The 13,688-nt window shown below is 46.3% G+C and overlaps 1 protein-coding gene across 4 annotated transcripts in view; it reads right to left on the bottom strand.

Moving 5' to 3' along the window:
* Positions 1 to 13,688, bottom strand: part of LOC144124987 (uncharacterized) — a 54,857-nt gene that overhangs the window by 12,952 nt on the left and 28,217 nt on the right. For all 4 annotated transcript variants that reach the window (XM_077657988.1, XM_077657990.1, XM_077657987.1 and 1 more), the window contains 4 exons: positions 11,823 to 12,001; positions 4,575 to 4,645; positions 3,447 to 3,529; positions 658 to 773 (listed from right to left, as the gene is read on the bottom strand). In XM_077657988.1, the coding sequence (XP_077514114.1) occupies positions 658 to 773; positions 3,447 to 3,529; positions 4,575 to 4,645; positions 11,823 to 12,001 (449 nt within the window). The remainder of the gene's footprint in view (positions 1 to 657; positions 774 to 3,446; positions 3,530 to 4,574; positions 4,646 to 11,822; positions 12,002 to 13,688) is intronic.

Raw genomic sequence — 13,688 nt, forward strand, 5'->3', positions numbered from 1 at the left:
TAGCATTAATGGGCCCCGTCAGCGGCCTGGGGTGCTCTTTGAGCATCACTTCGCCTATAATCTGCCTACAAGCCCATATATGCCGAATTGGTCATTCTCTACTTTACATTCATAGACCGTGGGGAGTCCTCATACAACTCCTGCCTCAGTGGTGTAGTGGTTAAGCGATGCGTCACTGCCCCGGCAGGTGGCTGTTTCAGACACAGCCATCAATGAGGCTTAAGAGACCCAGGTTGCTCTTCCCGAGCAACCTCTTGCGATCAATCATTGACCGCCGCCTGCTACAGTGGGTAGTCTGCTTACAATCCGTTGGGCAAGTTTCCACCGGCCAGGACGGGCAGGTTGTGACGATGTCAAATGTCAGGTGACCCAGGTGACACGTGGGCCATCTGCTTTCATCGACATGCCAACGCCGATGCTGGGCTTGCCGGTGAATAGGACCCTTAACACTACGGTGTTAAAAACATATCTTTGGCAAAGTAAACATTACAACTAACAGTATTAAATTGAAAGTTAATTTGCTGACAAATATATGACAGTGAGAGAATTCGGTAAAGCACTACTCTATTCTAAGTATTCAGTCACATTTACTCTTCCTGCAGACCCTATCACAGAGGTCAGACATCACAATTGGAAGGGTTCAAGATGCCTCCTTACATTTTTCAGGCACGGGAAGAACTATGATGACTCGTCCGCGGAAGTAAGTTTTGTTAAGGTCCAGTACTGCTGCCTCCGCCATGTCTCTGTTTGCCAGAGTCACATATGCATGTGGGCTGGAAAGCAAAGAACACATTTGTGGACATTTAGCACAGCAGCAAGAAATGTGGCTTCATGGTTCAAAGAGCAAGTACATAAAGCCACAGGTTGTGGATATGTCCTACAACAATCGAAAGTCACTGCTTTCACTTACCGTACTTACTCGAATCTAGGCCGACTCCGATTCTAAGCCGACGCCCCCAATGCCCGAAGCCAGAAAAAAAAAAAAACTTACCTCGAATGTAGGCCAAATGAAAAAAACTCCGTTTCATCGGCAGAAAACCCAGCATTTTTATTGCATAAGCGCACAATCCGTAGGCACGTACGTATAAAGTTTATTCGTCATCGTCATCATCGTCCGCAACATCGCTGTTCTCTTTGTTGCTGAGTTCATCCCAAAGGGTATCATCCTCGCTTCCGTCCATTGCATTTGAAATACAACAATTTTTGAAAGCTCTAATAATTGTTTCATCTGGAATTTCATTCCACGGTGCCGCGATCCAGTTCGCCAGCTGGCCAAGCAAAGCACGCTTGATGCACCCGGTTGGGGTGAGCTGATGTTCTTCCGACGTAAGCCAGTTGGTATAGTGCTTGCGAAGCCTATCTTTAAAGGGCTTATTAAGGGCGACATCAAGCGGTTAGAGTTGGCTAGTCATAACACCCGGGATTATGGTGATGTCTGTCCCAGCACGAGAAAGCGTGGTCTTCACGCTGTCAGTCAGATGGCCGTGGTAGGAATCGAGAAATGACTGTTTGCACAACGTGGACCCTAGACAGTGTTCCCAAACCGTTTTCACCCAGTCCTCCATCAAGCGGCTGGACATCCAACTTTTGTCGTGAACGCGCACAACATTTCTGGGGAACTTTTCGCCCGCTGGCAGAGTCTTGCGCTTGAATATTATGTATGGAGGGAGTTTTCGTCCATTGGCAGTGCAGCACAACATTACTGTCGTTCGCTGCTTTTCGTAACCCGCTGTCTTAAGTTTGACTTCCTGCACACCCTTTTTATTCACGGTGTGTGCCATTGGCATGTCGAAGAACACCGGAGTTTGGTCGGCGTTTGCAAGTTGCCCCAATTGGTAGCCCTTTTCCCGCTGTTTGCCCACCACGTAGCACTGAAACTTGACAAGCTTCTCCTTGAAGTCAGCGGGCAGCTTCTGACACACGGAGGTCTGTCATCTCAGGCTCAACGCGAACCGTTTCATAAAGCGCGTTTCCCAGCCCCTGCTTGGCTCGTGCGACACCCTTCACGTTGGCAACTTCCTTGGCTTTTGCCTGGATAATCTCTGTCGTTACGGGCATTCCCGCTTCCCTTTGTTCTGTGATAAAATCAGTGACAACTTCTTCCACCTCATGGTGTTGGCCCGTTTTTGGTCCAGTGAACGCCAAGCGGGTTGCTGCACAGCTGAACAGTTCGGTCCGTCGCTTGCGTCATTGTCGTACATTCAAAAGTTTTCGTACACGCCGAACTCGCGCTGCACTTGCAGGTTTGAAATTTTCTCCGCGTGCAAAACAACCTTTCGCTTAAAGGCCGCACTGTAGTGACACTGCCTGGTTGGTGCCATCGCTCCTCAAGCACAGGTGGCGCAGGTGTTTCGCGAGCACGCGGTTAAGGCGCGACACTTCCAAAACCCAACCAACACAACTGCACTGAATGATTGCTTTCAGAAAACTGCCAACTCCGTGCCCGCGCCACACGGGAAGAAGAGAGAAGGGGGTGTCAAAGTGCATGGCAATCAGCGGCGCTGTAATCACGTGACACAATCCACCCTTGGCGGCTAAATTCCCTATATAAGAGAAGTACCGCCATCTACTCTCTCCTCCGCCATCTCCTCTCCTAAAATGCTTGGAAAAATGGACAGTACGAAGCAGACGACGCGGTTCGCCTGAGTAGCCGTGGGGACCACTCATCCGCAGCTGAGCCTGAGCGACCGACCACGTCACTGTGCAGCTACCATAGAATGTCACGAAAATGAGCCCCGGGTGCGCATGCAGAACTGCCTGCACATGGCAGCCTGAGATTGGTGCATGACGAGCCGTCATGCCACTAGCGTGGCCGGGCCTTTAGCGGTCAAACCATGGTACTTGAATCTAAGCCAACTGCCCCCACTTTCGCACAACGTTTTCTCGAAAAAAAAACATCGGCCTAGATTCGAGTAAATACAGTAGTTAAACTCTGATGACTGCAACACAGCAGGTCGTTGATAATGCTCACTCTGCGACGAGCAGCAACGACCACCAAACTACACGGGTCATGGAAGTAGCAGAACCAAAAAAAAAGTGCCCAGGAAGCAAACAAATAACTCGCAAAAATCTCATTCACTTATTTGTTACGAGTGACACCCATCAAAGACTTTGACTTCCATGTTCCAAATACCTGCTGGCGACACAGTCATGCAGAGGTTCTGCAAAACCACACAAATAAGTTTTCACATCGTAATGTATACCTCTTTGCTACAAAATTAACAGTTGCCCCTATTGATGGCCGTCATTGTGAATGTTATCGGCAAAATTATCAACTGAATGAGATTTTCCCACTGATTTCCGTTCCTGGTTTTCACTAGACCAGTAAGGAGCACAGGATTTTGAAGCCAGAGAGCCTTATCCCAGCTTTCTTTTGTCCTTCTTTTCAGAATCACAATTACCGTTTCCACATGCTCCCACTGTTGTTCCACGAAAAAATTACTTACTAGGGCCCCAGTCCTGATGACTCGCTTTTCCCCATGACGACTTCAAGGGGGTCCCAGCTGGAGAAGAGCTCTACAACGTCGGCCTGTAATGAGTACAGAAAATCGGTAACACGACAGTCTAAACTGAGAAAATGAGGGCTACTCATCTTCCTTTGACCTTTTCATATGAACGATAAATGCAGCTCTTTTAAAGATTAAACTATCAGCGCACTGCCATAAACGACAGAATAAATAGGCTCATACCTCTGTCACACGGGCATTTCAAAGGCCCTCGAACCGATGTCTATTGATTCAAAGGCCATTGAGCACTGCTACATAGGCAGTTTCAATGGCCATCGAGTCAATAGTCTATTGAGTCAACGGAGCAGCGCGAACTCTATAGAGATTTCGAGGGCCTTCAAGTCATGCCCAACGCTGCTACTAGCATTGCTTCGAGCGGTGCCAATGTGCACCTTCATGTACAATACGTTCACGATACAAAAACACGAACAAACATTACTCTCCCAAACTTTAATGCCAGCAGTAAAATATTCATATGTACAATAAATTAAAAATAGTATCGGTCCGGTTTAAAGCATATTTTTTTATACTCTTGATCGCAGAAGATGTAAACGACAGCGGTATCAGTGTTGCAAGAGCGTTACAAAACTGCGACAGAAAATTGCACAAAAAGCTGTGTCTTTCAAGACAACGCAACTGGCCTTTAATAATAATAAAAACCTTCTACGACTCCAAGAAGGTGAATTTCAGCATTTAGTTTAGATTTATTAAAATGTTTTTGCTATATGCACAAAATCAAAAGTAGCGATTGAGGCGCCACACAAGCCTAGCGTAAAATGCAACAACTATTGCAATGGCCATTGAGATTTGCCGTGTAGCAGCGACACAACTCCTTCGAGTTCGATAGCTACTGGGAATCCTGAAGGCTCTCGACTCGATGGCCATTGAAACTGGCTGTGTGACCGGGATATTAAACTCTCCAAACAGATTCACACTGTAAGGGCACTATAAGCCGCGTAAACTGCAACACAAACAAGAATGAATTATACAGCTAAAACATAACACTGTCGAATGCAGTACTTCATGTTTCTCACTGCCAAAGCTTTCCCAGAAGAATAATGCACATACCATTTTTGTTTCAGGTGGAAAGTTTGCAATACAAAGCACCACTGGTGATGACTCTGATGGTTGGCTAGGGCCTGGAATAAAAACAAAACAAAGTTGCTGCAATGAACAAAGAGTCAATGCTGTAATTAAATAAAATAGAACAGAGCAGTCCTATACTAAAGCGTGCACGCACGCGCACGCGCGCGCACACACAGCACCAAATAGAAGACTGACCATAACTGCAATGAGAATAACAACATTGTGTACAAGTTCCTGCTCCCAAGAGGGTACAGCTATTGTTGTTATTCCTTCACTTGAAAAGAGAAGGGGTAAGGGGCACAAGTCGGGCAGTTTTGTTTGTTTGTTTGTATCATGGGAAAAAGCAGTTCTACCAAAAAGTAGGGTGCAGATTTTGAGTAGGTGGGTATAAGGTAGTATTCAATATTAGTGGTATTGCGTGGGGACAGCATCCAAGCAGTTTGTGTGTATACTCCATCTCATAAGCTCTTTGCAGCACTACAGAAAGTAGAGACCGCCTCAGCAAATCAGGAGAACGTGTTAAACTTGTTCCTCCATGCCTTGTCGCCTGCATGTTGTCTGCTCGCGGCATACACTTATACACCGGCGTAAACGTAGGCCTGAATTGTGAGCCTTCTGCACTTAAAATCAACTAGATGTAGGCATTAATGTGCATAAAAGATGATATGACAGCTTTGTCAGTCAAAACGTGGGAGGAGCACCTGGCATGCACAAGGCAAAGCAGCCGCTCTAACCGTATAGCTATAGCAAATAATGGCTGCTGCATCATCAAATCCAAAACAATCTCTGCTGCTATTGTTGCCATTGGCTACATATCGCTACACTGTTAGCCATTTACTGGCGCCACCATGCGGTGCAACAGCACCCGCTGGTCTTCCCTGTCTTCCCCGGCTCGTGCGTTGGTTCGCTGAGTGTGTCTGCTCTGCCAGTCCTAGTGTGCCCTTTTGCCTTTATGCCGGCTTTCAGTGACAATATCTTGAAGGGATGGTCTACTAATATTACAGGGCAATCCTAGTGAAGGAGCAACTACATCAGCCATGAAGAGTGCAACACATTTAGGGTATGACATGCCAAAAGCACATTGTATAAATATAAATCAGTATAAATCAACACTGTCTACGTACCTTAAGCGTATGCACACTTACATATGCAAAATGCAATCATTTTGAAGGACGTTATGCTATTTGTCACATTTGCACATTTGGTTCAGTGTACGCAAACGGAGACCCAATGATAAGCTCAGCACGTGGTTGTTAGAACGGGAAACGTTTTCTGTCAACAAATTGACATTCTTTGAGCTTAAAGGCGGCAGAATCATCACTCAAAATAAAAAATGAAGGAAATTTATTGCTCACACATTTTGTTATAGGCGAGATGAGACTAAGTGAAAGCTCAGTGCCCCATTTATGGCCAGTGAACATACTGAAAACGGCAGTAACAACGATGAATCCAGTCCAAAGCGAGGGGTCTGGTTTCGAAGGGTGCCGCCATTTTGGAAACAATATTGTAGCATACACAAGAGCCACGCGCACAGAACTCAAGAAATAGTACATGTAACGCGAGCGTACAATAACGCAAGATTTTAAATAGCGTCTGGCATATGTACACTATGAAGCGTGCTATATTTTTAGTGCACGCTATCCCATATGCCCATTTTGTACTAGTATTAATTCTGCATCATCAAAACGTCACTTCTGCACTGATTGCAGCTTTGGTAGAGCTGCAAGGAGCTATTGAGATGGAATATAGGTAGTGTGTGTACCAGGAGGCTTGAAGTAAGTTTACACTGAGCTTAAAGCAATGCCTCTTTCCTTTTTGGGTGGGAAGTAGGAGGAACCAAAGTGAGACGGTGCAGCTGCTAAAGAAAGATCTCTGTAGAGTTTGTAGATTTCCAGTGAAACAACAGTTCCAGACAAAAATCTGAGGGACACTTAAGCTCTGCCTGAATGCGATAGTTTCAATTGGTCTCGTCAGCAGCTCCTCTTGCCCGTGTAGACACAGACACTGTTTCCATATGTGAACGACCACACGACGACGTACAGAGTCCTGCTTTAACCCAGCCATACGAATGTGCTTGTGTGGCCTAATGGTAGTGTGTCTGACTCTCAGCCCAAGGGTCAGGGATTTGATTCCCAACTAATAATAGTAATTGGTTTTTGGGGAAAGAAAATGGCAAGTATCTGTCTCATATATCACTGGACACCTGAAGCGCCGTAAGGGAAGGGATAAAGGAGGGAGTGAAAGAAGAAAGGTAGAAAGAGGTGCCGTAGTGGAGGGCTCCGGAATAATTTCGACCACCTGGGGATCTTTAAAGTGCACTGACATCGCACAGCCCACGGGCGCCTTAGCGTTTTTCCTCCATAAAAACGCGCCCGCCACGGGGTTTGACCTGCCGCGGTGGCTCAGTGGTTAGGGCACTCGGCTACTGATCCCACTAATTACCCCAATTTTTTTTTCAGCGCAATTCATTTACTTTATATACTTCCATGTGCTAATGATGTACGAGTCAGGGGTAGGAAACTTCCATATACACCATTGTTAAGCAAATATAGATGTCAGTGCAATTTTCTTCCCATAGCGTCCGGAGGGAGGCCAACTAGAGCATTGTATCATTGTCATGAAAACGGTATCCAGCAGAAAAAAAAAAAAAAAAAACTTCATCCCCGAGCGGTATTTGAACCACCGCTGCCAAAAAAAAAGGGCAGCTTCATATACCCATCACTCAGACAATTCAGCCACGGCCACAGTCTTATCGCGCTACGTGTGTGGGTAGGAGCAATTGAATTTTAAACATCATTTCAGTCGCCAGATGCGCTTAAGTACTTAAAACCGAATCTAACCGGTGTTTCTTACCCCTGTCTGAGTCATATTGCGACCTTCTAATCACCAGTTTTGTAATGTTTTAATCATTTTTCATTCCACAGCTCCATGTGACAACACGATCTTTTCTACCAATCTGGCTTTTCCACGCACACTGGCGATGGCACCAACTGTGCCAGGTTCTCTGCTGAATGGGAAATGCTATCACGTTAATAATTGTACTACTAGTTAGAGGCTGATTTTGCGACTTTCCTTGGTCTTAAAGAGACATGCTCCGTTCGAGAAGGCTAGGAAGAAGATAGGCTAGAGAACACTACAAATTCATGTGTGAATGACAATATTATCATCGCGTATACTTGTATATAATGCAAGAGGAGGGGAATTTAAAACCGCAAAGAAATGAACAAATGCATGCATGCATAAAACAATGTCAGCCTGCTCAAGATAACTACAGTCGATCCCGGATATATCGAACTCGAAGGGGATTGCAAAATAGTTTGATATATCAATAATTCAAAATATAAAATATGCATGTCAAAAGCTTCTCTAACAACTCCACACATCTCAAGGCAGTTTCCCGATCTCGTGACTAACGGGAACTTACCGACTTGTGCCTCAAAGGTGCGTAAAAAAAACAAAACCACAGCGCGATGACCAGAGCACTTTATTTCGGAAGAAAGAATCTGTGACCTTTGCTTGCTTTTTCTTCTGCACCATCAAGTTCATTAAGCTGTCCTCAAGCTTGTTGACAGTGTCCAAATGAGAAAGGCCAGCTCCTTCCATTGTGCCACAACAGCGGCGAATGACGTTGAAAGCTGATGCAAGTTCAGCTGCAGTGCATGGTGGTTGGTCCTCTTCGTCGGAACCTTCGCCGCTGCTCGAGTCTGCGTCCTCATCACCCATGATGTCAGCCACAATCTCTACAGCTTGCACGCCGTCGTCAGCGCGAAATCGCGTGCTTTAACGCCGCCTGGGATGGCGCCTGGGAATGCCGAGAGCTCGCGAAATTCGCTGTCCAGGCGTTCAGCGTCATCGTCTTCACTGTCAAGACATCCGTTGTCTGCAGCTACACAAAGCCTGCTTTGCGGAAGCAGTTCACAATTGTGCTTTTCTTCACGTCGTTCCAAGCACCAGCCAGCATTTGAATGGCTCCGAAGAGGTCCACCTTGAGTTCGATTCCTAATTGAAGGTTGATTAGGAGCCTCTGCACCAGTCATTGTCTGTACCCAACCTTAAACGCTTTCACAATGCCTTGGTCGAGAGGCTGAAGTTTTGCCGTTGTGTTTGGCGGCAGAACTTGAGGGTGATCTGCTTTAATGGGCAGATGACATGATGGGCCGAACAATTGTCAAGAAAATGACAAACTTTGCGGCCAGACTTCTCCAGTTCGGCATCCCATGCCTGTAGCCACTCAACGAAAAAATAGCGTGTCATCCAAGCTTTCTTATCGGACGCGTTTCGAACCGGGAAGCCTTTCCCGTTCTTAAAGCAGCGTGGCGACCTGCTCTTTCCGATAACAAACGGCCGTAGTTTGCATGACCCATCCATATTTGCAGCAAGCAAAATCGATACGCGCACTTTGCTGTTCTTTCCACCATGGCATGCAGTGCCCTTCAGATGCAGTCTTGTTTGGCAGCATTTGCCAAAACAGTGCCGTCTCATCTGCGTTGAATATTTGCGACGGCGAAAAGCTGTTGGAAATATTTGGCCACTCTTCGGACAACCACTTATCTATGTGACTTGTGCTAGTCGCCTCGCTTTCACCCGAAAGTGTCTTTCCGACGATGCTGTAGCGACTCTTAAATCACTGCTGCCAACCAGTGCCACCAGTGAAGCTTTCTTCTCCGAAGGCCATAGCAAACCATTTGGCCTTCTCCATGAGCATTGGGCCGTCAACAGGTATGTTCTTAGCAGATGTCTCCAAAAACCAGGCGTACAATGCCTTCTCAACCTTGTCAAAGGTTGGGACGCGCACACGACACGCTCCAAGGCAACTAGACTGCACTGACTTCAGCTTAACATCGGCTTTGTTCTTGAGGATCGTACTCAGCGTGTTGCGAGGAATTATGAACGCCGCAGCCACCGACGACTTTTTCTCGCCAGCTTCCACCCGTCGAATGATGTCCGCCTTTGTTGAAAAATCCAAATTCTTGCGTTTTTTTCGCGGCCATGGCTCCGGAACACGTGCCAAAAGCGGAAGGAAAAACGCACTGCACCACACGAGTCTCAAGCCTTCGCGTTGGCCTCGTAAATAAAAGGGACAAAGCGAATCGAAAGATGCACCGCTCCGCGTCTCCGCACTATCACAAGCCCAAGCTGCACTGACCTCGTTCGTCTCACTGCGCCAGCGGTGTCAGCCAACCAAAACACAGGAAACGGGCGTCTGCAGTCAGCGTGGTTTCTCCCTCCCGCTTCCCTTTCACACCCAATCGCACTGCAAGTGCTCCTCGTCACGTGCCTTTTACCCACATGCCCCTTTATCAGAGTGCGGGGCGGCGCGCATGAGATCGCGGGAACATCGCGAGAGCTTCGTGAGGAGAAGCGCACTTGCGGGGGTGTGATGCAATGGGAGAAGCGCACTTGCAAGGGTGGGGTATGGTGGGAGAAGCGCACTTGCCGGGGTGCAGCTCAGCACGGAGTTCGATACATCGATATGCCGATGCATGGGAGTTCTATATACGCAAACAATAGCACTATACTTTGGCATGGGATTCCCAAGGGGATTTTGCAACTGTTCGAAATAGGCAATAATTCGATATATCCGGGTTCGAAATATCCGGGATCGACTGTACAGCAAGAGGCACGAAAAAAATGGCCATGACACAGACAAAAATGGAAGCAACAGATATGTCTGTATTATCTGCAACGCTTAGGAAATGTGCGCGACATCGTCAGGCATAGCAAAGCCTCCAATGTGTTAACGCTAGCACTCCCAAGCAGTAGCCGCAGCGTGCCACCGCTGCCTCGTGTTTCATGCCGTCCAATCCTGTGCCCCTTTGCCTTTCTTCCTTTTCCTTCCTCACTCTTTCAGTGCCTCACCAGCTATGAATCAAGCGACCCCCAAGGTCACTGAAAAGTTCGCTTCTCCTAGAAGCGCGCGAGCCTTGTGGTGGTCACTGTAGCTGTCTTTAGCAGCGAGAAAAAAAATATCGCTTTGTATTCCTGTAAAAATAGTACTTCCGCAGGGTTAACACTTACAGTTGCTTCGATTTCAAGCTGCAATAGTACAAAAAGCACAAAAGTTATGCAAGCAAAGTGCATACGGACTAGTTGCAAGACATGATTTACAAGACTGCATCTTCAAGGAAGCTGATATGGTTTTTTCAAAATTTGAGGTTATTCAAGCATTCGAATCTATAAGCTGCAAAGTAAAACATGCAAAGTGTTTTGCGCTAGCATTTAAAATGGTGACGTAATCGTCCATTACTAACTGCGCTGAAGAAGTGCGGAGAAGCTCGCAGTGACGTCATTGTTGCCGAAATTTCAGATGTAAGCTGCCTTCACCTGCATGCTGCGGTGTGTCATTTGATGCCGCTGCTTTTCTTCCAAGAAACAACCGTTCCTTTGCTCAAAACGTAGCGTCGTGGTACGTGAAGTCATTATCAGGGCCTCTGTTCATCGCTGTGCACTGCATAGAAGCCTAAACACCGATGCACTTTATACGGCAATTACGGCACTATTTCAAATGCTAGCGCAAAACAATTTCGCAGGCTTTACCTGCATGTTCAACACATTAGGCCCTTTTAAAGTGTCGAACTGTAAAACCTCTTCAATTGCCCTTTAAAGGAGAAATTCTTGGGTGTGTACTGCGTGTCCCATAGCATAAGCCAATACAACAACCAATCTGTATGAACACCTCTGAGGCTCACTCATTGAAGCTGGTGGTTAAAATACAGACAGCCGACTGAGTCTGTCCGATCCAAAGCAAAACAAGCTGTTCATTTAGATGGCAACACAAGGCATAGAGCTGTGCCAAAGCTGGCTTTTCCTTTCCATTTTGATGCACATGCTATGCTCCAGCATGTGTAGGAATCGTGTGCAGGAACCACAATATTCCTGTTCGTAGTGCACACATAATACAGAAGCAGGCATTGGGCTCAATGCCTGCACACAAAATCTTAGTCACCCTTTCAATTCAGTTAAGTTTCATGACAGCAAGACATTTGTTTCTGACATAAAGGCAAGTTTAGTTGGCAGCAAAGCTGCAAAGTCACAACAGTTGGTTAAAATAGTTCAAGGCATGCCCCTACACCAAAAATGATTGCCTCTCTTGTCATCTAAGCTAGTGTACAACTGTTCTGTTGCTGTATTACACCTAATACAATGAGAGTGGTAGAAAATAAAATGAGAGAGACTGTTTGCACAGACCTCACTTAAGGGTTCCAAAGATGTCTAAGGTATGGCACGTACCATCACTACCACCACCAAAAGGGGGGGTCCTTGGCAAACTGTGAGGCTGGGAGGCGGCACCACCATCCTTAGTGGCTGGCAAGCCAATGAAAAGCTTGTGGTCTTGAAACATAAAGCCCTGCATCTCTTCTAGGGCTCTGTTGAAGCCTTCCCCTGATGTTAATTTGACGAAAGCATACCTACCAGAGAAGAAAAAAATCAATACAGGCTCAGCAACTTCCTTCATACGAGGTTCCCACTCTCACCGGGGCTTAAAATGCATCACGACGTTCCATTAGCAAGAAAAAAAAAGAGAGAGAGAGAAGGAAAGAGGGACATCAGGAATGAAAGGTGGTAATGGCAACAGTGGCAGAGAAGGAAGGCCGAGCTAATCCAGAGAGACAGGCACGCAACTAATGCGGTAATGCTTGGCTCCCTCATATGAGCAATAACAAAAAAAATCACAGCAGAACCCCACTAATTCGAAATCTGGCAGGAAATACTTGAATTCAGTGAATTTTCGAATAATTCAAAAATGAAGTAAAATGCAAAAAGCAAGTGCTAAACATAGTTTTGCTTCATTTTGAAGTTGGGAACTTCAAAATGAAAAATGAACTTCAAAATGAACTTCAAAATGAAAGTTCCTAGTAATGCCCATATACGAGGAAGTGGTCATTCTCGACTTTACATCCATAGATCCCTGAGAATCCTCATAGAATTCCTGATGCAGTGGTTAAGCGATGCGCCACTGCCCTGTAATGACAGGTGCTGCCACCAGTGGGGATTGTGCGACCCAGGTTGCTCTTCCCGAGCAAACTCGCGCGACCAATCATTAAATTAAATTAAATAATTCAGCCGCATTGGTCGATTAGCTCACCATCTGGTGGGCAGGTTGTGATGATGCCACAAGGTCACGTGACCTAGGCGGCTCATCTAGATTGTTTCTCCGGGGATTTTTCGCTCAGAACGCCGCCACCGGATTTTTTGCAGAATGGGAGCCTTAACGCTCTCGCCTTAAAAAAGCAACTGCTGAACACTGTTCACCCCCGCGCAGGACTCTGAAGTGGCCACCATTGTACTCAACAAAGCTGCTGTTGACGTTTATAACGATTAAACAATGCTACAGCAGGATTAAAAGAACGTCTTGTTGGGCTAGTTGGTAATTGTTCATCTTTGTGTGCATCGTGCCTTTAACCAAGGATTAACTACAGCAGGTGCTCATGCAAAGTTGTTGGCAGAGTGTTATGCTGGTTTCAATGTCTGCAGAACACATTCATGCAACTCTCCCTCAATGCACCGCAACGGTCAACAAAGTTTGCCCTAAGGCTTGTCATCTTCTGCACGGCAGTGCATGCAGTACTGAGTATCTAATCCAACGATGCACAGCTCAAAACGCTGACTGCTAAGATGCCTAGTCAGGCCCACCTCTAGGCTTGCCTTTAGGAATAAAGTTGAGGTTGTTTCCGCTGAAATACCGGTCCTAGCAGACAACTACCATGTGACTGCCCTCGTCGATACTGTGAAGTTCCACACTGTGCCATTTCTATGTATAAAATAAGTTAATGCAAGAGTGCTTGCGGTGCACCTCACTGAAGTGGTGAGGAAAGCTAGCTAGGCAAAGCTCGAAGTTCTCAAAATGGACAAATCTGCGACCTGCATATGTGAGCACTCCAGAAATGTCAGGTGCAGTTGCTAAGTTGCTAACTGAGTGTTATTCCGAAACAAGTGGCGGCACAGAATTGCCCCAGCATTTGCCTGCATTCGAAAGTTTCAGAGGCAACAACCAAATCCAACTAATTTTTCAGTCTGTAGCGCACTGGCCACCAAATTCAACAATTCAAATTCAACAAGTTATACTGTATGTTAGCATGTTGAATACTATATTTA

Source organism: Amblyomma americanum, chromosome 3 (genome assembly GCF_052857255.1).
Source record: "Amblyomma americanum isolate KBUSLIRL-KWMA chromosome 3, ASM5285725v1, whole genome shotgun sequence".
In the NCBI taxonomy this organism is placed as follows: domain Eukaryota; kingdom Metazoa; phylum Arthropoda; class Arachnida; order Ixodida; family Ixodidae; genus Amblyomma; species Amblyomma americanum.